Source organism: Lissotriton helveticus, chromosome 2_1 (genome assembly GCF_964261635.1).
Source record: "Lissotriton helveticus chromosome 2_1, aLisHel1.1, whole genome shotgun sequence".
Taxonomy (NCBI): Eukaryota; Metazoa; Chordata; class Amphibia; order Caudata; family Salamandridae; genus Lissotriton; species Lissotriton helveticus.
Genome location: NC_136059.1, coordinates 1741471321 through 1741498186, shown reverse-complemented (window position 1 = coordinate 1741498186; position 26866 = coordinate 1741471321). Strand labels below are relative to the sequence as shown.

The 26866-nt window shown below is 42.6% G+C and overlaps 1 protein-coding gene across 2 annotated transcripts in view; it reads right to left on the bottom strand.

Moving 5' to 3' along the window:
• SVEP1 (sushi, von Willebrand factor type A, EGF and pentraxin domain containing 1) overlaps positions 1–26866 on the bottom strand; it is a 1097507-nt gene that overhangs the window by 595204 nt on the left and 475437 nt on the right. For both annotated transcript variants that reach the window (XM_078676696.1, XM_078676697.1), the window contains exons 6-7: positions 19162–19341; positions 7335–7532 (exon numbers count right to left, since the gene is read on the bottom strand). In XM_078676696.1, coding sequence (XP_078532822.1) covers positions 7335–7532; positions 19162–19341 — 378 coding nt within the window. The remainder of the gene's footprint in view (positions 1–7334; positions 7533–19161; positions 19342–26866) is intronic.

Sequence of the window (26866 nt, the reverse complement as noted above, 5' to 3'; positions counted from 1 at the left end):
AGGATCACCCCAGTCCTAGTACAAACTAAGTTTCGACTCCTTTATAAGGCATACTGGACCCCGGACCGCCTACACACACTGGGTATCAGATTCCAATCTCTGCTGCAATACACACAAAGGGGACTTAGCACACAAAATCTTCCACTGCCCTACACTTAAGATCTTCTGGGGGAGGGTGTTTGACTTTGTAGACAAGATCTTTAATCGCTAGGCGAACAGGGTCTTCATCTCCATCATCACAGCCGGTATAAGATCAGACCTGGCCTCAAAACACGACAAGGATCTTATGGATCTCCTGCTGACCTCGGTGGTCGAAACAGTCCTGAATAACTGGAAAGACTCAAGCAAAGCAACTTTCCAATCCTGGCTAAACTGGACTTACCTGAGAGAGACAGACAATCTAGCACTGCAGTACTCCCCGTGGAAGGCCCCTACCAGATGGAGGTGGGAGACACTGGACAGGTTCCTTACCCCCCACAAACCCCCATGATCGGCCGATCCAGTAGGCCTACTGGTATCTTTCTCACCGCTCGGACAGACCGGGCCAAGGTAGCTACAACGGGTTTCGGACAGGTCCTGCGCCGCCCGGCTTTGGCTGTGATTTTTGCTTTGTATTGTGCTCTTGTCTAGGTTGAATCTGCAGTACTCTGTATCCTGGGACATACTATCCTTTCTCTCTTTGTTCTCCCCTTTCTCCTTTCTTCCCACTGGTCTGTTTTTTGTTTTTTATCCCTTATATCACTCGCCTAAGAGTATACCAGTCCTCTGCAAATGTTTTATACGGTTGTTTTGAACCACCCGTAAAATCCGAATAAAAGTTTTATAAAAAAAAAAAAAGGAAAGATGAACACTGGCATCCAGTCAAGTCAAGAATAAAAGCTAGAATAGTTTGCATGGGCAGTTTCTCCATTAGGGCTCCGGGGCTGCACCACTCTGAAATTCCTCACATTGCCATAAAAAAATATGATACAGACCGATTTATTTAGAGATATGATCGTATCTATAAATAAATCAATGTTTTTTATCTGGGCTGTCTGTCCCAGGCTTCCTGCTCTGCCTTGCTCTGAAGCAGGAGATGGAAACCAGGCTGTAAATGAACTTTCTAAAGCCCTTCATTGCCACTGTGGTTTACGGTAGTATCCACTGTAGGCCAGTGACGCTATCAGCGTAATGGTTTCAGGCATCAGAGTGTCCATCCCTGTGTGATGCCAGATATCTGTCATTCACAGGCATAGATCCGACCCTTTCCCATTCGTCACATGTAGGGGTGGATGCAAGCATGTGTGATTTGGTGCCTTGTCCTCCTAATTGTAAGTGTTATACTGCTATTCGTGTGTTATGTATATTGTGCAGTGACCCAATGTCACGCTAACCTCCCCCACCATGACTCCCAAGACGCCGGCTGCAGGTTGCTGCTCCCATTAGAAGTGGAGCTGCTGTATTTGTATTACCCTGCAAAATTAGTGCAAATAACCGGTCCTTGTTCCCTTACAAAGTTGATCCAAATATCCAAGTCAAGCGCGAAATAAGAAATATGTGCTTACAGTAAAGGCAGTTATCTGCTGTATGGTCTTCATGCCCCTAACGTTAATTTCAAAAACATGGATTGATTTACAAACAAGAATGTTCTAAACATTAAGGTAATGCATGTAAGTGATTTAGCTCCTCTTATTTCATTTCAAGAGTGGTAGCTGTTTATCATGTTGTGCTTCTGTATGTTGGTGTATGGGGGTGAGTCTTTGATTTGCTCAAACGCTTCATCCATCATCCCCTTTGGTATTACTTTGTTCGTCTAAAGTTGGCAGGGTATGCCCAGACGTGGGTCCCTTGCTCACTTTGCCACTGATCAGCCAGAAACCGGTCCCAGGATGCTTTTTTCCGGTCCAGGGAAGACATGGCTTGGCAGTTCGGGCTGGACTGTTCCCATGAGGCACAGGGTCAGACTGATTTGCATATGGCATGTCTGAACTGGGGTGGTGAAGTGAGCTAAAGAATGATGATGGATTCAACCCAGATCAGTTGACTGGGGGTGAGTGTTTGATTTGCTCAAACGCTCCGTCCATCATCCCCTTTGATATCGCTCTGTATGTTTTTTGGGCATCTTATTACTCTTGTATAGTGTATACTTTGAGTTGTGCTAGGTGTTTATGAGGGGCTTTGATTGAGAGTGCTGGTACTGAGGCTGAAGTTAAAACAGAGTGCCTGTGGGTTGGTGTCTCTACAGAGCACAGAGAACAATGGTAGCAATTGAAATTCCATGTAACTGTGTGTGAAGGGGGTACACAGATGTCAAGATATTTATAAGGCAAAAGCAAAAGAAAATAAAATGCTTAAATGTGGGTGAGTGCAGTGTATGTTTGAGGGTGGTGAAATGAGGGAGATGCAAGGAGGTGCATTCAGATTAGAGAAAAAAGAGGGTGCTGAAGAGAAGCGAGAGGAGGTTGAAAATATGCAGATGGTTGAGATGTGCAGAGAAAAAGGGCACATATATCTAACATAAAGCACACATAACTTTAGGCAAATACTCCTTCTACAGACCTCAATAATGTTGAATTCACAGTCTCACAATTTCAGAATTGAAGCATTAACATCGTAAGTTATTTATAACTGGAATGATTCTCTAGGTTGTCTCCTATGTCGTAGAACTCCCTTCTTAAATAACAAGGTGCCTAGAAAATATGCTCTAGACAGGACAAATTAAAAAGCTACCTGTTTAAACTCTATCTCTGTAATTAAGGTTTACATTTCACTGCATTAGTCTTATTAAAATCGTATCTCAATCTCTTCCCTGTCTTCAACATTAATCTGTTTCTCAATTCTCACCTTCACCAATTAGAATGAACGACCAAACCACCTAATTACACTCCTTTTCACCTTGCTATTCACAATTTTCATACTGTAAAGGGAACACGTTTTCTACTATTGTTATAATGAAAAACATACTAATGCCCTCAGCATGGCTAGACCTGCTTTATCACAAAATGTAAACACAAGGAGATGATGGACGGAGCGCTGAAACCTCTCAAACAAACACACCCAGTCACAGATCTGGGTTGAATCCATAATCGTTCTTTAGCTCACTTCACCACCCCAGTGCAGACCCAGCCATATGCATATCAGTCTTGACCCTGTTCCTCGTGGGAACAGTCCAGCCAGAACTGCCAAGGCAGGTGATCCCTGGACCAGAAACAAGCAATCTGGGACTAGTTTTGGGGTAACACCCCTCATCAGCCAGACTAGCTTGAATCCAGTGACAAAGTTAGAAAGGAGTAGGCCGAGAAGAGAAAGGTTTACATACAGAAATATATTGAAGCGAAGCTGAGAGAATGTTCACTTTCCCAGTGGACCCATTGGAAGGGGGTCCTGGTAATTGCCCACGTTGCCTATGTTTTGAAACATCTCTCGGTATGGGGTTCCTGCACAGACTAAAATATTTTTCCCATGAAGAACTAAAAAGATAATTAACATGCAAGCGTGCACCATCCTGCATCTCTCACAGTCACCAACAATAAACTTTCTATAATAACAGGGGATCGGAGATGTACAACATTCACTGTGGGGCCTTTTAATGCTCTCATAAGAGTGCATACAGTAAGATGTTTAGTATGATCATAATATATGGATATTAAATCAGCTACAATGGGGGTACAAGAAAAGGGCACTATTGTTGATTTACGCCGGATTCAGATTTTGATGTACAGGTAACACTATCACTAACGTAATGGATATCCCGGTCTGCCTTATAGCAAGTGACTTGTATCCTATTGCTCCTACAAAAGGGCACACCGGCTATTCATCAGGTTTGTAATGGAGTACCCATCTGCCAAACCCTAAATCAGTCCCATGTTTCTACAGAAGAGCTATGCCTTTTTTTGTAAAAAGAAAGGATAGACATATATTTTGATGGAAACTTTTTGATTTATCCATCTTGACTGAAAATGAACCGCTACCATTATTTAGTAGTTTTAGGTTAAATGTTTTTGTTGAAAACATTTAATTTGATATTTAGCAAAAGGTTTCCCCAACAGTATTCTGGGATTATATGCATTACCATCCGCACTCTATCACTAGATTACTTACAAACATGTGCTTATCAGAGATAGCAGAAATAGTAGACTTCATCATAATCTGTGGAAAAAATATTATGTTCAGTTAATAAAACTTGGATTTTGATATGGTTTTACCAAAAGTGTTTCTCTGTAGCAAACTTTGAACCTCCTGAAAGTTTCTAATAATTTTTCCGTTTGCCAAAGCTTATCTATCAAATGATCTAGTACTTTCCACAGTAACACATGGAGGAAAATTAAAATACATCTGTTTTGGTCATATGGGTGTTGGTCTTGCATTCTAATTTATGCAGATTAGGCCCAGGTTTCTATAGGATGAACAAACCAGTCTTACTCCAAAAGGGCATCGTTTGTCATCTTTTGCTATAAATTAAAATACTTAGAGGCAAATTCCATCAATAGCTACGTATGGGAAGAGTTAACAAAGAAGCTATGCTCAGCAGCTTGTAAACATCTCAACTACACTGTTGAACAACTGAGCCTGGGGAACTATGGTCAACAACTGTTAGCCAAGATCAATTCAAGAAAAAAGCAACACAATTCTCTAAAATCCTAGCTTCACTTGCAGACAGGGCCACTTTAGCTAAAAGGTCACATGGATGGGTAGTGCTAAATAGTTACACAACCTTGAAACCTCAGCAATACCTGGGGGAAGCACTAAATCCCAGTATAAAAAGGAAATGTTTGATCTGTCGAATGGGTGAACTTTCAGCATTCCCGCATAGCAAGCCTTGGTTGAGGACACCCAAGGAAAACCAGAAAACCTGGTCCAGATGACTGCCTTTGTGACAACACCCTGGGCATTCGGCTGAAATTTCTACGGCTGTAATAGAATCAGCAAGGGGTGCATACTTGCAGGGAGGCCATCGTGTCCTGCTTTAACGCTTCAGACAAGGGCTCAATTGCCCGAACTGTCAAGTACTTACAAGGGGTCGAGAAGGCCCTCAAAATGGCAGCACAATGGAGTGGGGATAAATCGACTTGTTGTTACAATCAATATACGCACCTTAACCCTGCTCAGCCCAAATCTCTCTTCTGGGCCACCTTCCTATCCTCTGCATCATGGACAAATAAGCCTTAGACCCTGTATTGCTTTTCATAATATTTTGTATTTACTCTCAGACATTCACTTTAAGAGACTCATGAACAAACTTTTTTAAAATGACTTTGTTCTCTGAAATGTTAATTTTATTCCTGGTTATTTATGGCATGAAATTTCACTTGACCCACCTTTCTCTTTTTTAGGTCGAGCCTGAGCCAGCACGCAAACACTGCTCTGGCGATCTGCTGTAGGTACTGTACTGAGGAGAAGCCCTGCCCACATTTGTCATTGGCTCATGTTTTTGTCCTTTGTAAATGCTGGCCTTTGATTGTTAGTCCTTCCTTAGTAAGGCCATGTTGTCATTTGTAACCTGCCATGGCTACTGGCCCCTTTACTTCGGTTGATACACAGGATCTGTTATCACAGGCCAGATGTAGGAGGCCAAATACCGGTCGGTAACGGCCGATTTCGGCCGTTACCGACCGGTATTTGGAGTTACAGATGTAGGGGGCCATACATTTACCGATTCGGTATATTTACAGATTCGGTAAATGTACCGATTCTGTAAATTATCGAATCAGTAATTTTACAGAGTCTCGAAATTTGTGATGTAGGTGGCACTGAAAACAGTGCCACCGGCCCTTAAGAATTCGTTATTTTCCATGACATAGTATGTCACGGTAATAAGGAATTCCTGTGTACATGCACATCTGTGCATGTACACCTGTGCCATGTGGCACACAAGCCAGAATCAGGGGTGCATCAGGGTGTCAAAGTGACACCCTGTCCCCCTTGCAAATTCGGTAATTTTACCGAATCGGTATTTACCGATTTGGTAATTGACATTGATTCCTATGTGCCTCAAGGCCCATAGAAATCAATGGCAATTACCGAATTGGTAAATACAGATTCGGTAATTACCGAATGTTACAGATTCGGTAAACAAATCGGTAAAAATGCCTGCATAGCATTTACCGATTTGTAAATACCGAATCGGTAAAATTCGGTATTTACGAATCGGTAAATACTAATTACCTACATCGGGCCCCTGGTCTGTAAACACTCTTTTCTTTATTCTTCGTGCAGGCACGACTTGCACTGCTACAGCTGTCCCAGCCAGTGTAGCCACCCCCTTCCTTTCCATGTGCTTCGCGGCTCGGGCAGCCACTCACTGGAGCTGTGCAACACAGGAAGAGGCTGGAGCGCAGGGTGTCTCCTAGGCGAGGGCACGCCCCATCTCGTTATCATTCACTGTGTCAGTGCTCATTCCCTTCCTCAGCAAGCATTACAGCACATTGCTTCCCCTGGTTTTTTAATGGTGGGCAGTATTTAAGTAGTAATTTGATTTGTTTGTTGCTGTCTGTTTTTGGTCACCGTGTCCATTGACACCTTTTAGTATTGTTTTTTAAAATAACAAGATGTTTAAGTAGATTGGAAAATACAGGCATTGATAAGGTAGTTGTCAATTAGAAGAAATTGTATTTTGTTGTTGGGAGGCAGTCCGAGTCTGATCTCGAGGATGCTTGCTTGTTGTGCAAGCGAAGACTAGTGTTGCTGCTTTAAAGATTAGACTAGCTTTGTTATGGTTTATCACTTGTACGCCGCCGCCCTCTCCCTAAGAGCAGGGTTGTGTCTATGGAGAGTAGGCAAACGCTTGTGATGTAACACACAGCTGGCACTGTTGCTAACACTTATAAAAATATAAATAGGAAAGAAAAATACTTGTTTAAAAGTGAATTGTACCAAGAGCTTTAGATCGGAAGGCTTCTTAAATCGGCTGCAAAATGGAAAACATTTTAAAACAAGCATTTGCAATGCACCAGGTCTTGCATTTACGTGAGTTTGAGCTATTGACATTGTAAATGACAACGCCTGTTATTTATTTTTTCGATTTTAAAACATAAATAAAAGGCATTGTCATTTACAATGCCAATAGTTTAAACTTGTGTAAATGCGAGACCTATTGCATTTCAAATGCTTGTTTTAGTTGCTATTACTAAACAATGAATTTTTAGAATTGCTTTTATTGTAAAGATTTTAAATAATCGAACAATAAACGTACTCACTGTAAAATGTATTATAAAATGATCATATAAGAACTGGAGTTGGGGAATGATGAACAGGTTATGTTATCCTTGTCATGCAGAATTTCCCACATAGCATCCACCATGTCATCATCATGTACATTATGCCTGCTTACATCTAGAAATGAGTACTTCTCATACCTTTACAGGCAGCTTTTCTGGTGTTTTGACTCCATTTTCCCGAACTAACGCAGGTCACTTCTTTTGTCACACTGGTCAAGGAAAAGCCATGGCGACAGTTTAGCTGGCAGATAGTTCCAGTTTTTGCTGGCTCCTCTCCACAACCCAGTGGATTTACCATCACACTCTTAGGTATATAAAAACTGGGGCAATATATTTCTATTGAACAGAAAGAAAAAATGGATAATTAATAAAAAGATAATACAGAATGCTAACAGTTCATGTTAAGACTATGTTAACCGTCATGGAGTGATTAGAGTTCTTGAAAATATAATTTCTTTTGTATTATAGAAAATAATATCAACAATACCAAAATCAAATAAATAGAAACTAACATGCATTTGCAGTATAATGGGCCTGATTTGCTCACCAACACTTTGCATGATAGCACCATTAGTTCTTCAACCTTTCTCGATGTTACCACCTCTCACCACTTCATCATTATTGATCCACCTCCTCAATCCACTGTCCCACTGCAAAGAGGTGGTATTTAAATATTTGATAGGACAGTTACCAAAGGCACATGTGGCAGGCAAGTGGATGGGAAGCTGAAAGTAGGACTCTCTGTGCCACTCTGCATGTTCTACTGTGCAACAAGGACCACTGTCCACATTATTGATCCACCTCCTCAATCCACTACCCCACTGCAAAGAGGTGGTATTTAAAGATTTGATAGGACAGTTACCAGTGGCACATGTGGCAGGCAAGTGAATGAGTAGCTGAAAGTAAGACTACATGTGCCACTCTGGATGGTCTACAGTGCAAAAAGAAGGACCACTGTCCTCATTTTCTGCCCCTGGTGAGAAGAATGAGACTCAAGTCCGAGTAAGACAATGATTCTGCTGCCCAATATGAATAGTCAAAACATTATTTTGAGAGTCTCCCTATTACATTAAATGAATATTCATGAACAAATCAAAAGATTCATATATATTTGAAAGCATAGTATATACACACACATAAACACATATATATGTACACAATCAATACAAAAAACACATTACAAATACAGTGCAAAAATAATTACATATATAAGTCACGGTACATTGAAATAGACGCAAAAAAGGATCACATCTAAAAATTATTAGTTAATCTAACATCCGATTCCTATGGGACAGTTTTCTGTTGAATACACAAAATAAATTCCATCAATTTGTATTCAACATTGACTGGGACGTTTCGTGTTATATTATACATCGACGTTTCGACCCCTCACTTGTCACGCGTAATATCAATTCGTCAAAATGGGGTCCTCCTCAGGACTAATTAGAGTGTGTGTAACTGTGAAAATCCAATGTGGCACCTAGGAATGCAGTTAAATCAAGGGACGGGATCTCATTAGTAAACTCCACCGTCAACACCCTCTTGTGTCAATAAATGGTGTAAATATATATGAAAGTGTGTCTTGTAAAGCGCACTGCTACCCGCACCGCAGGCCTCGTAGCGCTATAGACCGCTGGGGAACCCGTCCTGGCTTTCCCTGTGAGATAGTTCCTCCTGGGAGTCTCCAAGGTGAAACCAGGCATCCCTGGCGTTTGTGGGGGGCCGTTGTGGAGATGAGGCAAGCTTAATGCCCAGAGTTACCGAGTGTGGTCCCTGGATTGAGTAGGCACCAAGGCGAGAATTATCGAGTCCGCTGATCATTTAGGTCCAAGACCCTGCCACGACAGGAATCGAACCCTGGTCCCAGCCCGTTCTCTGCTCTCGGGTCTGCCGCCTCTAACCAGTGAGCCACACCTCTCTCTATGTGTTTATGTGTGTGTAAATACTATGCTTTCAGATATATATGAATCATTTGATTTGTTCATGGATGTTCATTTAATGTAAGAAAACAAGTTACTTACCTGTAACTTTGGTTCCCCAGTATTGGTAACTTTCATAGATTCCCATAGCTTGTATCATTCCCCGTCGTCGGAATGGGAGTCTCGGTAACAAAACATAGCAGTAGGTACAAAAGAGAAAGAAATAGGCCTAGGCCTCATTCCGTTTTGTAGCATATCCACCTCCTGTTTCAAAAGAGACCAAAACCAAGCAACAGCCAATCAGAATAGCCTCACCCCATAGAACCTTCCTGAGAGAACCTCAGAGCCTCAGATTTTCGTAGTCGTTGTGTTTCAGTAACCACAACTGCTGAAGGCTAAACTTTCCCAGGGGAGGAGGGTGGGCGCTTGGGAATCTATGAAAGTAACCAATACTGGGGAACCAAAGTTTCAGGTAAGTAACTTGTTTTCTTGCCCCAGTATTGGAAATTTCATAGATTCCCATAGCCTGTATCAGAGTAGCTAGCAGTAAGCAATAAAGCACATTTTGTGACATAAATATAGAAATACCTCAGTATCCATACTTTCATAAGAAATAGATACACATTGAAACAGTAATCAGCATTATCATTAGATACAAAATGTGCAATCATAGGAAGGAGGGATAGGAGGGAAAGCTCACCACTCAATGGAAGAGGTTCCTCAGGACTGCCTGGCCTACAGCCTTGTCTTCCTGTGTCAAGGTTTCCAGGCAGTAATGCTTCGTGAAGGTGTGCGTGCCGCTCCAAGTCGCAGCTCTGCAAATGTCTTTGATCTGCACTCCTGCAAAGAGAGCCGTAGAGGAAGCCATGGATCTTGTGGAGTGTGCTCTATCTCTGCCTTCTAGAGGCTTGCCCACTGCAGAGTGACAGTACTGAATGGCACTGGAGATCCATCTAGCAATACCCTGCTTCGACAGGGTTAAGCCCTTGCGAGGAGCACTAAATGAGATGAATAATTGAGAAGACTTTCGAAATCCCTTAGTGCGGTCCAGATAGAATTTCAAACTCCTCTGTACATCCAGTGAATGAAGTGACCTTTCCGCCGGCATGGAAGGATGAGGAAAGAAAGTCTTGAGAATCACTGGTTCATTCAGCTGAAGGTACTTTTGGTATGAACCTCGGATTAGTCCTTAGAATTACAGGATTTCTTTTGAATTGGAGTAAAGGATCCTGTATTGTGAGAGCTTGCAATTCCCCAATGCGTCTTGCCGATGTGAGAGCTAGAAGAAGTGCCAGCTTCCATGAATGAAATTTCATGTCTGCCCGATGAATCGGTTCAAAGGGATGCTTCATCAGCTGGGTGAGAAACAAATTCAAATGCCATGTGGGAGGCGGAGGCCTCACCGGAGGAAAGACTCGAAACAGACCCTTGAGAAACTGCTTGACAATTCTGGATGACCAGAGAGAAGGTCCAGATGCAGTGCGCCTATAGCGAGAAACTGCTGCTAAGTGAACTTTTAAAGATGAATGAGCCAATCCTGCCGTAGCCAAGGACAGGAGATAAGGAAGAACCTGATGAGGCTGAGAAGAGAAAGGGTCAACACAGTTCTTCTGGCAACAGATGCAAAATCTTTTCCATTTCAGACGGTAAGTCTTGTTAGTGGGTCTCTAGCTTGAGAAAGAATCTCTCTTATCCCATCCGAGAGGTGAAGGTATAGGAACTCTCGCTGCTCGGGAGCCATGCTGTTAGGTGTAAGGAACAAGGATCCGGATGCCAAATCTGACATTTGGACATCGTGAGAAGATCCGGAATCACCAGCAAAGGAAGTGGAGGAGCCAGAGAAAGAAGGTGCAGCTCCGTGAACTAGAACTGCCTCGGCCAAGCAGGAGCTATTAGGATCATCTTGCACGGTTCCGCCTTGATCTTCTTGAGTAGCCTTGGAATCAAAGGAATGGGGGGGAAAGGCGTACACAAATGCTCTTGACCAAGCTATCGAAAGCACATTCCCCAGCGACCCTCGATGGTGTAACCAACCTCCTTGCGTAAAACTAGCATTTTCTGTTCATCGGGGTGGCAAAGAGACCTATTAAGGGTTTGCCCAACCGATACAAAATCTCCTCCAAGACCGTTTGGTTCAGTTCCCATTCATGGCTGACAGACGACAGCCTGCTGAGTCTGTGCGCCTTTTGGTTTAGCAATCCTGGCAGGTGTTCTGCTTGTAGCGATATTCCGTGTGGGATCGCCCACTCTCAAATTTCTTGGGCCTCCTGAGATAACGGAAGGGATCTGGTACCCCCTTCCTTGTTTATGTAGTGCATGGCCGTGGTGTTGTCCATGCGGACGAGAACTGCCGACCCTTGCAATCGTGGAGGAAACGCCTGCAGCGCCAGCCAGATCGCTCTGAGCTTCAGGAGGTTGATGTGAAAATGACGGCGCCGGGGCAACGAATGCCAGCTGACATGTAAATCCTGAAGCACTGCACCCCAGCCCTCCAGCGAGGCATCTGTCATTACCACTTGAGGAGTTGGATTGCTTATGAAGGATAGACCTTGGGATAAGTTTTCTTCCTTTGTCCACCACAAGGCTGCCCTTCTCATTGCCGCAGTAATCACCACCTTGTCTTCGAATGAGCTGTGAACTTGTTGCCAATGCCTGTCTAGTTGCTGAAGAGATCGCATCCGCAATCTGCAGTGGGGTATCAGAGGAATGCATGAAGAAATCACTCCTAGAAGGGATTTGTTACGGCGTACTGATAGACACTTTCTTTTTCTCAACAAATGAGCCATGGATTTCAGCTTTTCCTGCCTTTCGAGGGATTGAAAGGCCTTGATGAGAGTCATGTCCAAGATAGCTCCCAGGAAATGTGCTGTTCTGGAAGGGAAGAGAGACGACTTTTCCCTTTTGAGAGTGAGACCCAGAATCCTGAATAGGTTTGTACATGCCTTGACCGTTTCCTCCGCAGCCCCCCTGGACGGGGCTTTCAGCAACCAGTCATCCAGGTATGGAAAGACCTGAAAATTGTGTTTCCTTAGGAAAGCTGCCACCGGTGCCAGCACCTTGGTAAAGACCCTCGGGGCAGAGCGAAGTTCAAAGGGTAAAACTCTGAATTGGAAGTGGCTCTTGGCTACTGTGAGTCGAAGAAACCTCCTGTTGGCTGGATGAATGGGTATGTGAAAATACGCATCTTCGAGATCGAGAGTGGCCATGAAATCTCCCGAATTGAGGAGACGTAAGATATCCTGGAGCGAAACCATCCAAAAGGATTAAGAAATGAGATAGGTGTTTAGCTCCCTGAGATCTAAAATGGGTCGCCACTTCTCCAGCGTCTTCTTTACCAGGAAGAACCTTGAATAGAATCCTTCCCCTTTTTGAGAAAAGGGAACCAGCTCTACAGCTCCCTTGAGGAGCATCTGATGAACTTCGGGCTGCAGGAGACGCAGATGTTTCAAAGGCATGGCAGCAGGGGTCATGGAAGGTGGAATTTGAATAAACTCCAGTGTATGGCCCTCTTGAATGATGTTGAGCACCCAATGGTCTGATGTTATCCGTTTTCCAGTTGTTGAGGTATTGAGACACCCTGCCTCCCACAGATGTTGTTAGGGAGGTGGGTACAGCATGCAGAGCCAGAATGCCGCGATTGCCTCTTGGAAGTATCACGTCCCTGGCGATACTGCTTTCCTCTAGCTTTGGACCTAGAGATGGACGAGGTTTGGCCTTGTTTTTGCTGGTAGGGTTGCCGATACGATTGAGCCATTGATCCATAAGAAGAATACCGTTGCTGTTGGTACGTACCTCTGTAGGAAGTAGTACTCTTCCCTCTGGCTCCCCGGAAAGGAGCCTTCTGATACTGAAGAGTACTGAGAGACCTAGCCATCTCCGTTTCCTTTTTTATATCCTGGAGGGCACCATCGATGTGCTTGCTGAACAATGCCTCACCATCAAATGGGAGTCCAGGATCTTGTTTTGGACCTCCGGCCTGAACTATGTTGCCCTGAGCCATCCTTGATGAAGAGGAACCGCTGCGCCAGCCAGCAAACGGAAAGCGGTAGTGGCAATATCCATGGCACAGTCTATCACCTCTGCTGATATCGCTTCCCTGTCCAGCAGGATCTTCTTGGCCTCCACCATGGACTCCTGGGGAAGTTGGTCCGAATATGGTGATAGGTCGCACCACATTTGGCGATCATATCTGCCAAGGATAGCCAACACATTAGCCGCTCGCACCAGAAGACTTGCCATAGAGGAAAATCTCTTCCCTGCATTATCAAGGCTCCTGCCCTCTTTATCAGGAGGAGTTGTCAGGGGTGCCGAAGGATTACGTGACTTCCTCTGTGCCGCCTGCGATATTACTGAATCCGGTTTTGGCTGCCCAGTCAAAGACGCCGGAGCATCCTCAGGTGCCTTGTACTTTTTTTCCCAGGCGTGGCAAAACTGGAATTACCGTAGCTGGGTTTTTCATTGCCTTTAAAACGTCATCCAAGACATGGCTGACAATGGGTATAGACTGGATTACCTTCCTATAGGGCTCTTTAAAATCATAGAGGAAGCACCCTGTTTGCACAGAAGGCATAGGAAGTTTGAACCTACTAGAGGCTCTCTCCATCAACTTGTGAAATCCCCGAATATCCACCGGGGGAGAGTCCACTGGGCCTGAACTAGGTGACGCTTGGTCCGAGATCACAAAATCATCCCATTCCAAACCTTGGTTAGGCCTGTTGTCATCATCCTGATCCTCGTCCGAGGAATCATCCTGAACCTCCTGGATCACTGGAGGTACACTTGGAACAGGTGTCTGTGGCTGAGAAACTACCTGGATGGCACTTCCGGAGAAACCATTATTGAAGCTGCTGGAGCAGGTACAGCCTGTACTGCCGGGACAGAGGCAACAGGAGGAGCAGCCTGAGAAAACCTGGCCCTATAATCTTGTAACATGCCATGAAGATCTGCCAAGAGGGAAGAAGGAACTGAAACTATCTCCTGGCCTGGGCTCTCTTGACGTTGATAAGACTGCTGGTAAGAGCATTCATGAAAGTACTCGCCCTCAGAATCAGTCTCTTGGCATTTCACCAACAATTGAGAAGGACTATGTGCATAGCCAAAAGAGTCCTGATCATCCCCATCAGAATCTTCGAATCTTCTTCTTCCTCAATCAACAGTGCGGGAGGCAAGGGGGTAACCCTCCTTGAAGATGTCATATCTGGTGTTATCCTTTTTAAGGAAATTGTAATCCTCTCCGTCGACGAAGACGTCGTCAACGGTACCATCGGCGATGGTGTTGCCAGAGAAAAACTTGTCAACGAGGTCGTCGTTGGAAGATCCACCGTCGACGTTTGAATCGTCGACGACGAGATGGGCGTCATCGACACTGCCGTCGACGAGACCGTTGATGCTCCTGCTGTCGTCAGCATCGTAGTTGCTCTCGTCGACGACACCGTCATCACCACCGCCGTCGTCGACACCCTTGTCGTCGTCGCTGTCGTCGTCGATACCTTCATCGATATCCCTGTCAACGTCGCTGTAACCATCGTCGACGCTCCAGTCGACGCTGACTGCACCGTCGACGATACCGTATATGGTGTAACTTTTTCACCTGCGATTCAGAAGCCTGCGTCGACGGAGTCTTCTGCAGCGTCGTCAATGACTTGGAACCTTTCTCTGACCCTTTCAGATGACAGAGAAGAGGGCTTCTTAAACGCCTTAGCAGATTCCACCACTGCTGTAGCTGTAGGTAGTCCTTCCCTCTCCTCTACACTGTGGTGAGGAGATTTGCTAGGACTCCGGCTCTCAGACTCACGGGGGGACCTTTTTGAGGCCTTAACTGGACGCTCTGAAGAAGGTGAAGGGGAAGCCCTACCCCATTTGACTGACCTTCTGGATGAGGTTGCAGATGAGGAGACTCCTCAGTGTCACTTGACAGAGTTTCTTTCCTTGACTTCAATTTCTGGAGCCAAGTGAGGAGGCGACCCTCATGGTCCCGGAGGGTCTTCGTAGAGAAGGTGCGGCAGATCTTGCAGTCCGCACCTTATGATCAGGGAACAGGCAATAGATGCAGTCCTTATGCCTGTCCTCCACATACAGCCTTTTCTTGCCACAGGTGGAACAAGCCTTGAACAGGGCTTTCTTCTCCTTTTCAGACATTTCTAGATGAAACACCTAACAATTATGAAGGAAAAAAGCTGGAAAATCCTCAAATAGAGTTGAAGAGAGCAGAGCTCAAAGGAGACTCCCTTGGTTTTGGTCTCTTTTGCAAAAAGAGGTGGATACGCTACAAAAGGGAATGAGGCCTAGGCCTATTTCTTTCTCTTTTGTACCTACTGCTATGTTATTTTGTTACCGAGACTCCCATTGCGACGACGGGGAATGATACAAGCTATGAAAATCTATGAAAGTTCCAATACTGGGGAAATAGGGAGACTCTCAAAATAATTTTTTGACTTTTCATTGAATGATTATAGCCCGGTTGGTGGGTTGGTTGGAAGTATTTGAGAATTCTTTCTAAGAGAGGTAACAGAACCATTGTTCGTTTACTGCATTATTCCCCAGGTTCTCTACAAAACTGGGTAACCCCATTGATATTGATGCCCAATATGAATATGCAAAAAGAACAATTGATGGACAGAATGCAGAGCAATGTAATACATTCACCACCAATACAGAGATCTGGGCCCAAATCCATCATTTTTTTGCTCACCATGCCATTCTAGTTCGGACCCAGCCATATGCAAATCAGTCTTGACCCTGCGCCAAATGGGAACAGTCTCGCCCGAACCTCAGGCCGGGTTCTCCCTGGGCCAGAAACAACCATCCTAGGACCGGTTTCAGGCTTTCAGCACTCATCAGCCAGGATAGCTTGACTCCAGTGGCATGGAGAGCACAAGACCCACGTCTGGGCATACCCGTACCACTCGGGGTGACAAATGCAAAAAGAACAATTGATGGACAGAATGCAGAACAATGTAATACATTCACCACCAATACAGAGATCTGGGCCAAAATCCATTGTTTTTTTGCTCACCATGCCATTCCAGTTTGGACCCAGCCATATGCAAATCAGTCTTCACCCTGCGCTCATTGGGAACAGTCCAAACTGCCAGGCCTGTTTGCTTTGTTCGCCCTTTCAGCACTCCGTCCATCATCTCCTTGTGTTTGCTTTGTTTGCCCTAAGTTGGCAGGGTATGCCCAGACGTGGATCCCTTACTCACTTTGCCACTGGATTCAAGCTAGCCTGGCTGATAAGGGGTGTCAAGCAGAAACCAGTCCCAGGATCCTTGTTTCTGGTTCAGGGAAGACCTGGCTTGGCAGTTTGGGCTGGACTGTTCCCATGAGGCACAGGGTCAAGACTGATTTGCATATAGCTGGGTCTGAACTGAGATGGCGAAGTGAGGTAAAGAATGATGATGGATTCAACCCAGATCTGTGACTGGGGGTGAGTATCTGAAAAGTTTCAGTGCTCCTTCCATCATCTCCATGTGTTTGCTTTGTTCGCCCTAAGTTGGTATGCCCAGACGTGGATCCCTTGCTCATTTTGCCACTAAATTCAAGCTAGCCTGGCTGATGAAGGGTGTTACCTAGAAACCGGCCCAGGATGCTTGTTTCCGGTTCAGGGAAGACCTGGTGTGGCAGTTTGGGCTGGGCTATTCCCATGAGGCACAGGGTCAAGACTGATTTGCATATAGCTGGGTCTGAACTGAGGTGGCGAAGTGAGCTAAAGAATGAAGATGGGTTCCACCCAGATCTGAGACTGGAGGTGAGTGTCTGAACACAAGTTTCCTTGTGTTCAATATGAATAGGCAATGGGTTGGACATGTCATTCCCCAGTTTTTGAAAAACACATGGAAGCAAAGGTCGATTGCATGTGAGGGGATTGTATAGCAACAGTGTTTACCTACTTTAATCGCCCAGTGAGCTATGCAGCCTAATATTGGCTGTTTTTATTATTTTATCTATAAATTTCTATTTATTTTCCATCAAGCCATTGCTATGAAAATATTCAGTGTTGCCTTACTTTTATTTTTTATTTTTACTCTTTGAAAATAAGAGCCGAGCTACTTCTCCATTCTCCAAAACAACCACTTTCCCATAAAATCTTAATGGCTTGATTTAGGGTTGAGTAGACCTTCAGTATGTCGACGTCAGAGACTACTCCATCTCCACCGCAATCATATAACTATGATGACCCGACAGAGTAAGGGCCATCTGAGGTTTAGCCATTTGTCCACCCATCCTATTTAGAGTGAGAGGACAAATGGCCAGTTTTCAATGCCTGTAAGGGACAGTGAGAACTCTAAAATGACCCCGATATCCTAGTAGAAAACTCCCAAGGGGTCATTGTTTATTTAAATTTTCAAAAAAGAACATCCCTCTTTGAGATTTTCTTTTTGAAAATAAAAAAACATTGAAAGTTTGCCACACATCTCCATCATGTTGACGAAGGAGTCCAGCAAACTTTCAAAGCATTTACAGGCACCTCCTTTCTGGTGGTTCCTGTTAACGCAAGAGATGTTCACTGCGCCGGTGGACACCTCAAAATGTGATGGTCTAGTACTCTCTCAGTCTGCTGGAGTACTTTACTCTATCACCACACTCTAAATCAGACCCTAACTTTGTTATATGTAGCTAGTCATGCATCTATTTGGTCCTAGTTGTTGGCTCGGGGCTCCAGTGTGTTTCTTTTTATGTTTGTTATTTTTAAGTGCAAAAAGAGGTTTTGACCACAGGTCATTCCAGGCTGTTGAATATGTTTTTTTGGACCTGAGGACATTATCTTGACTAAAGACCAGAGCATCATCACTTAACTGAAAGTGGAAGTGTAGGATGGTTAGTCACTTGTCCGCTGCACCTCTGCTGAGCTTGGATGAGGACATGCCTAGAGACAGGTATAAAACATGAAGGCAGCTGGATGTGCCAAGTAAAGGCCTAGAATGCAGCTGGAACCAGTGTGAATAACACACACAGGCATTTTTACAGAATACATTAAGGCTACCAAAAGTAAGAACGGAAATGAGCTGCTTTTCTGCTCATATTTCTTTTAGGTTTAACCACATCGCTGCGGCGGCTATTCCGCCGCAGCGCTAAGGGGCCGCATGCTGGTGACAGAACCGCTCCGTCATCAGCCGCGGTTGGGCTGTGCTCATGACGGAGCGGTTCCGTCATGGCCCCGCCTGCTCAATAGAATGCCCAGCGCAGGCGCGGAATCCGCGCAGCGCAGGCGCGGCGGCCCGGCCATGATGGAACCGCTCCGTCATCAGCACAGCGCCACCGTAGCTGATGACGGAGCGGTTCCGTCATCTGCATAGAAAGGGTTAAACTGGTGTAGTTGCAGGAACACAGGTAGAATTGCAGTGACAGCAATGGGAAAGGGTGTGGAATCTTGACATTTCACAACATATTCTGAAGGGAGTGAAAATGCAGTGTACTGTGCATTAGGGGTACGGTAAGGTTATTACATGGCTTATGAGGCAAGAGTTGTTGTAAATTGTGAGGACGTTGCTGGATTACCTTAGACTTCCAGATATATAAAGTGGTGCTCAACATCACTGTTAACAGGTAACCAATTGTTTATTCTTACCACTGTAGGATTGGCTTAACAATCATCAAGAATGGTGCTTTCAGACCCCAGTAGAACTCTGCACCTCTCTGTCACTGATGCACACATCATGTTGCGCAACAAGCGTAGATTATGGCAGAAAGACCAGCGGCCCACCTATTATACAGTGCACCAAACTAGCAAGACCGAACTTCTTGAGATGCCAGTTAAAAAGCTTACATGCCCCGGTGTGAGACCAGCAGGGCCCGCCTGGGTTTCCGCAGGATACCATAATTCATCTGAACCCTTACCATCTTTTGCATGGACACTGGAGTTTTGGTAAAATAAAAGACCATGCCAAGAACTAAATCAGCTTATTTTCACTAACACACATCATGCCACCTATCACCAACTAACCCATGCTCAGCAAATTAACAATTAAACAATGGCATAATATTTAAGAAAATATTAACATATGCCAGCACAGTCATAAGAAGACAGTAAAAAGAAGAGAACTTACCCTCACAGCGGGGCTCCTTCTCATCCCATTGGGAGTTTAGTTGACAGGTAAGTTTGTTATTTCCTTGTAGTCGATACCCTTCTTCACAGTGAATAAGGCATACTGTTTTATAAGAGGTGTCACTGGACGAGCAGGAAATATTTCCATGCTTGACTGGTGGAAGCTTTGGACAAGTCCGCACTAAAATGTAATTAAATATAGTAAGAATAATAACAATTGTATTCCTATGCTTCATACTTCGTAAAGATAGTTTTCAAAATACTGACCACCATATTTAATGTAAGTATGGGCCCTATTTTTTAATGAGTTTACTTGGCTTTTCCCACATTATAAATGTTGTGATTTTTAGAATTGTTGATTTTTTTCCAGATAGACTTGTTCTGGAATACTCCAGGTAAATGAAAAAAGTATTTCTATTAAACAAAAATACTAGTGGGCATAGCTATTACTTTGTGGCACTGCATCACAGGAAAATGTCAGGAATGCGCCGTATTAATGCAAATATGGCCCATTCCTGTCCTTTCCCTAGAACTGGCCACAATGTGCTGCCTAACGCCAACGTAGTCACCGTTGCACCATGGTGCAAGGGTGCCTCTGTTGCATACAGGATACATTTTGCGCAGGAAGGTCCACCTTCCTGCAGAAAAACAATTCTGGGAGGCATATTCCTCTTTCTAGGAAGAGGAAGTAAAAAGGAGTAAAAAAGATATTTCTCCTCATTACGCCTCCCCATAGAAGGTATATCTTTTTGGTGCGTTCCCAGGTCTACCAGTTCTGGTAAATTTGGGAATGAATCAAAAACCATGGGAGTTGTGTGGGAACACCCATGTGGCGCCCCTGAAACACCTTCCCAGGGCAGAGTAACGCAGTTAGCTGTCTGCACTGCGTTGCATTACTCCTGATTTATGACGCCACTCAGGGCCACGCAAAGTGGCCTTGCATGACTTCATAAATTGCATTTCTGAGTTGCATAATGCATCTACTGTGTTGCATGGTGCAAGTGTGATGCAACTGGGCTCCTAAATATGGCCCTAGGTAACTTGCTTATGAGGGGAGATTTGTAGTGCTGGATAGTGATTCCATATGCTGTATATGTTATCTTAGCAGTTTGTTGAGTACATGGTTACTCCAGTTCGGAGTGTCCTCGCGATGAATTCCGATAGACCGAGAGAGTAACTGGGCAGCCTCTACTGATGGTTCGAGCTTCTCCTAAACAGCCAGGTTTTTAGGTGTTTTCGGAAGGACACTTCTGAAGGCTCTAGTCTGAGATGCAAAGTAAGTATGATCCACTGTTTGGCTGCCAGAAACCTAAAACAATTACTAACAAGGCGCTTTCTATTGAATTTGGGAACACCGACCAGTCCTGTACCAGCTGATCTTAAACAGCGCTGGGAGAGGTATGGTAAGATCATAGGAAGAAGATAGCGAGGGCCTTTGCCCTGCAGTATTTTGTGAACATAACATAGGGCTTTAAAAGATATCCTTTCCTCTATGGGAAGCCAATAAAGTGTGTCAAGAGCTCGCCCTGTGGGAGCACTTTTGGGAATGTTGAGCAGAATACGCCCTGCCACCTTTTGCACTCTCTGAAGCATATGGATACTCCTCTTGGAGGCCCTCAAATAGAGGAGTTTTGACACCAAAAGCGCTGGAACTACTGTTTTTTTCGCGCAATCCAGAATATGCCCTAGGATCTTCCTAATTATGTTCAGGACCTGTAAGAATGGGGATTTGGTCCGAGGAAGATAAGGCGGAGTCGAACCAGAATCCGAAATATTTTACTTTGTGGTTCAAGGAAGGTAAGCGAACCAGCTCACTGGGCCACCAGATCAAGGACCAAATAGATGGCTGTTTCCATATCACTAGAATGTCAGTTTTACTAGGATTTAGTCTCAGACAGCTGGGAATGCACCAAAAGATATACCTTCTATGGGGAGGCGTAACGAGGAGAAATATCTTTATTACTCCTCGTTACTTCCTCTTCCTATGTGTACATAGATAGAGGAATATGCCTCCCAGAATTGTTTTTGTGCAGGAAGATGGGCCTTCATGCACAAAAACAATCCAGCATGCAACAGAGGCACCCTTGCACCATGGGGCAACGGTGCCTACGTTAGCGCTAGGCAGCACATTGTGCCCAACATTGGGGAAAGGACAGGAATGGGCCATATTTGCATAAATACGACCCATTTCTGCCCTTTTCCTGTGATGCAATGCCACAAAGTCATAACTATGCCCCCTAGTGTTTTTGTTTAATATGAATGGTTCTCTGTTCCCTGATGTAGACAGGGAAGTCTTCATATATTTTCTTTAAAAGTACACAAACAAACTTTAGGCCTGTATCAATATGTTATTTTCATACATATAAATGGAACAAAGTTAAATTGCTGACCTTTTACACATTATGCATGCATTTTTCGTACGTTCATTTTTATGTGAAGCATGTGCAAGTATATTTTATTAAAATATTGGACGCTTCCTGAATATATATATTGATCTGGCTTTTAGAATGAATAGTAGTCTAGGTTCTCATATGTGTCCCCATCTTTTTTTACCAAACAAAGATCAACATATGGAGTATCAAAATATGAAACTCTGAGAAATTGTTGCAAAAAAATGAAAATCTGAGAAAATGTTTCAGAAGTAGTGATATTCCGTTTACCTAGAAGGAGTATCAATAGATGGTTCTGTGTCGTGTGTGCTACAGAAGTGTTCACTCTTAATTGTGAGGAAATACAATTACTCTTAATTGTGAGGAAATACAATTTAATTTGCGCCTGTTTTGGGAACATGTTGTTGCTGCCATTTGTATTAAGATAAAACATTTAACAACTGTATTGTAAATGGAAATGGATGAATCCAAAACTAAAATTCTAGGTACCATCGTAATAAGAGCCTTGTGGTGAAAGTGTACCACAAAAGTACCTTTGCATGAAAGTGTAAAATATGCATTAGTACACTAATGCAGAGGCAATGTGTAAAAAATAGTAGTCAGAGGTATGAGAATTTATTTTTCTTTAGTGGTTAAGGAACTGGGGCATAACAGTGAGGTTAAGCTTTCTCTCTTATTTTCTAAGTTGAAACGCCATAGGTGTGCACGCACCAACAAATGTAGTTACACTATGGGTTCCAGTTTTCAAGCTTCTAAGATCTCACAAAAGCACAACAAAATAATAATTTGTTTACATTTTATTTTAAAGAATTGTCATTTCAAAGAGTATTCTATTCATGTTGGTAGTACTACAACGTACGTAACTGTGCTCATGAGCAACATTATTTTAAAATCTAGAGATGTCACTGCCAAGCAGTAGGCAAGACTTCTTGTTTTTGGTTCTCCAATAGACTCTTAAGCATGGAAAACCTGTGCTAACCGGAGTTTCACACCACAGCACTCCCCTTCTGCGTTATCCTGATGACAATACACCACAGTTTCTTACCTATTGACCAGTTTCTCTAGTTAGACAATAAACAAAAGGCTCTCCCTACCCCTGTTTATAGGAGCTCTCCACCATCTCGCCAAAGACAAATCCCTCAAATGATGTAAAGACAAGGTATCAGGATCTAGTTTCACTATTGTTGAATGTCCCGTTGTAATTTGCAGGTAATGCTGTATTTTAGCTGACCTTATTGATCTGTCCAAGGCAGTCAGAGCTGGAACTCGCAGACCCCACACTTCTTATCGGAAATCGGTAGACCCCATTCAGGGGACCACAGAGCAGAAAGGGGCTACTGAGGTTGGTTTTACTATGAGGCTGCAAACACGATTCAGGTGGGCGTTCATCTTCAACAGAGAGAGATTTTGAGGATGAAGGCAGGCTGACATGCATACATCGGACCACTGATAGAATATCGATGCCCAAAATATCTCCATACACAAATACCGAGTCATAAATATCAATGTCAAAAATATCGACATCCTATATGTAAATGGTAAGTTCAAAAATATTGAAAATGAAATATAGATGTAAAAAATATTGATGTACAACATATCAATTTTTTATAGTAAAAATAATGTTGAATAGATATTGAATAATAAAATGAACTTAATAAAATATACATTTTAGCAAATATAGGAAATACATGTAATTTAAAAAAGTTTAAACATACATATATAAAATGTAATATGTATATATATATTTGCTTTAAAACAAATTTTAATTTATATTTAAATTTTTTAAATATGTAAATTTACAAATAAATATATAAATATATGCATACACCTATAAAAATTATATTATAAATTAAAACATTTAAATATTTAATAGTCTTTAAACTTACATTTTGCACTCCATTGAGTGCAGCAGTAGGGAAAGTGTTGGACAGCGGAGGGGTAAAAATAACTATTCCCACTCCAGTGAGTGCAACAGTACAGAAAGTGTTGGATAGCGGAGGGGTAAAAATGACTATTCCCACTCCAGTGAGTGCAACAGTAGGAAAAGTGTTGGATAGCAGAGGGATAACAATTACTATTCCCACTCCAGTGAGTGCAACAGTAGAGAAAGTGTTGGATAGGGGAGGAATAAAAACTACTATTACCACTCCAGTGAGTGCAATAGTAGGGAAAATGTTGGATAGCGGAGGGGTAAAACTTAATATTCCCACTCCAGTGAGTGCAACAGTAGGGAAAATGATGGATAGCAAAGGGGTAAAAATTACTATTCCCACTCCAGTGAGTGCAACAGTAGGGAAAGTGTTGGATAGTGGAGAGGTAAAACTTACTATTCCCACTCAAGTGAGTCCAACAGCAGGGAAAGTGTTGATAGCGGAGGGGTAAAAATTACTATTCCCACTCCAGTGAGTGCAACAGTGTGAACAGTTTTGGATAGCAGAGGGGTAAACATTACTATTCCCACTGCACTGAGTGCAACAGTATGGAATGTATTGGATAGCAGAGGGGTAAAAATTAATATTCCCTTTGGAGTTAGTTCAAAATTAAAAACAAACAAAATATTACCTATAACACAAAAGATTAAAAAAAAGAAAACATATATAAAAATACTAAACATTTCCAAAAAATAAAAACATAATATAATGTTAAAAAGATCTAATACATACCTATGAAGAATATTTTTTTAATTTAAATATAATTTACAAACAAATAACTATTTTTAATAGAAATTATTTATAATCAAAAACATTATTTTTTACATAAATGTAATCTTTTTTATTTCCTACCCTCTAACACCACACAATTCACAGCACACATCAAAATTAAAAAAACATGTACCTCCATATTTAACATAATCAATTATCAATTAAAGAAATATAATTAATTGAAAAACAAATTAAAACAGTTCAAAATGTATTTACTCCCCAAACGTTAACCCTATAACACCGAAACCCACACACAAAATATAAATATACAATTACCATGAAAATTTATGAATTGATCAATTAATATTAATGATCAACTGATTATTAATTAATGAAACATAAATTATTTTCCACTCTCCACCCCAATAAACACCACAACCCACACCTAAAAACCATTACACAATTTCCATAACTAATTTTACATTATTAATTAATATCAATAAAAGATACTACTTCCCACCCTTTACCACTATAAACCCCACAATTCTAAAATTAATTAAACAATTGCCATATTTACATTTTAATTAATTAGCAATAATTAACACAAAATTGTTCATTAATTATAAATAAATTAATTCCCACCCTATTCCCCTATAAAACCCCACCACCCGCTCATAAAAAAATAACACAATTAACATAATTAATTAGAATTAATTAATTCATGGTAAGTAACAAGCAATTAATACATAATTAATATATAAACTAATCCCCAAAATTAACACTATGAAATGTAAATTAAATAAATATAATTACATAAAAAAATTAATACATTTATTATAATTAAATTACTTCCCACCCTATTCCCCTATAAACCCACAACCTGTTCCTAAAAAAATTACACAATTAACATAATTACCAATTAAATAATTAATAATAATTAAAAAATAAATAATTAATAATAAATAAATTCCCACAATTAACACTATAAAATCTAAATTAAACAAATACTATTAAATAAAAAATAAGCACAACCTGCTACAGAACCAAAAAACGGCAAATTTTATTATAATAAAATTAATAACTACTTAAAATGTAACACATATACATACTACAATACATAACATTAATTAAAACATCGAGATTTTAAACAACTGTCAATGTTTCTGCATCACATTTCCAACTCGATATTTGTGTATGTCGACATTTAAAACTCAATATTCTGTCTGTGCACCTCATGCATCCTTAGCAGCTGCAGCCCAATGGCCCAGTGCTTCAGCAGCTGTGATCTTCAGGCTAGAGAGCAGGGTAACTCCTGACACTTCGAGTCAGGACCGCTTCACTCCCAGTCTCAGTCTGCCATCATCTACTTCTAGTTGTTCCACATGCTGTAAAAACACTGGGCTTCTAGGCATGGACAGTTGTTCTTTCAGCAGGGCCAGGTACTGTCCTACAAAGACAGGAAGGCTTCAATGCACACTAATTATCAACAACAGAAGAGTGTACGCACAGGGAAACGTAGTATCCAGCACAGGATTTGAGAAGAAAAGGAAATCAACCTATGAAGGAGTCACTTAGGGATTTCTTGAGAACCCTCACTCACCACCCTGGGTGGTGACATGCTTCATCATCGGGCCCACCAGGAGAAGCCGAATGCCTCCCTGGTCTGCTAGAACGCCAGGTTACTGCGGAGCTGGTTTTGTGACAATAATGTGCAAAAAAGTGAGTTTAAAAATGCCAACAGGCTATTCCAAGCAAAAAACTTTATTCCGTGGTTAGCTGGGCATAGAATAAAATATATGTGTCGGGAAATTTACCAAATAATGAGTTAGGTGTTTTCCCCTTTAGAGTGGGGTCAACATGTTTCTGCCCTTATGTGTAATGATTTTACGGGGCTTTCATCAGGACCATGTAATCGTGTACCTCGGTGGTGTGGGCGCGCTAAGGCCCACCCTTGCCAGAGGACGTGAAAGTTAAAAGGAAGCTGTAAAAATTAATGCAAAAAACAAACCAGAAAAAGTGGTGGTCCACACAAATTATGCGGAACTTGTGGTCTGAAAAGGAATGACAAACACACATAAAAGACAACAGAAATGATGTTTGTATTAAGACTGGAGCGTATTTTGCAAACACTGATCTCGAAGTTCTGTGCTTGGACTAGTCAAATGCGTGCCCGTGAACAATACAGTTATTTTATGCCTGAAATTGTGTCATTGTGAATCAGGCAGTTTTGGGACATGCAATTGACGGGGAAAAAAAGCAAAAAACGGTCGCTGGTTAGCGAGATAAATGCTGTCACATCACTCGTGATAATGGGATCAATGTGCCCAAATGCAGGGCTGGTGTTAACATGAAACCAGAATGATTCTAACCAGACATTTTTCAGGTGAATTAAAATGAAAAGTAAAAAACAAGGCGGAATTCTCACTTGTTGGTTAAAAGATCCACACCTCATGGGTCTCGGGAGGGGGGTGGTGGCGACAATGGCACACCCTAAAGAAGTTTGTAACAAACGGAGACCTGATTAGTAAAAGAAAATCGGAACCAAGTTACTTAGCTGTGCGCAGTTCGGATTCGTGATCGCCGATTGGAATCAGGTCTTACGCCCGCAACGCCAAACACCCGCTCGGCACCTAGCGGTATCCTCTACCGGACCCCGTGGATGGGTGTCCCGGTG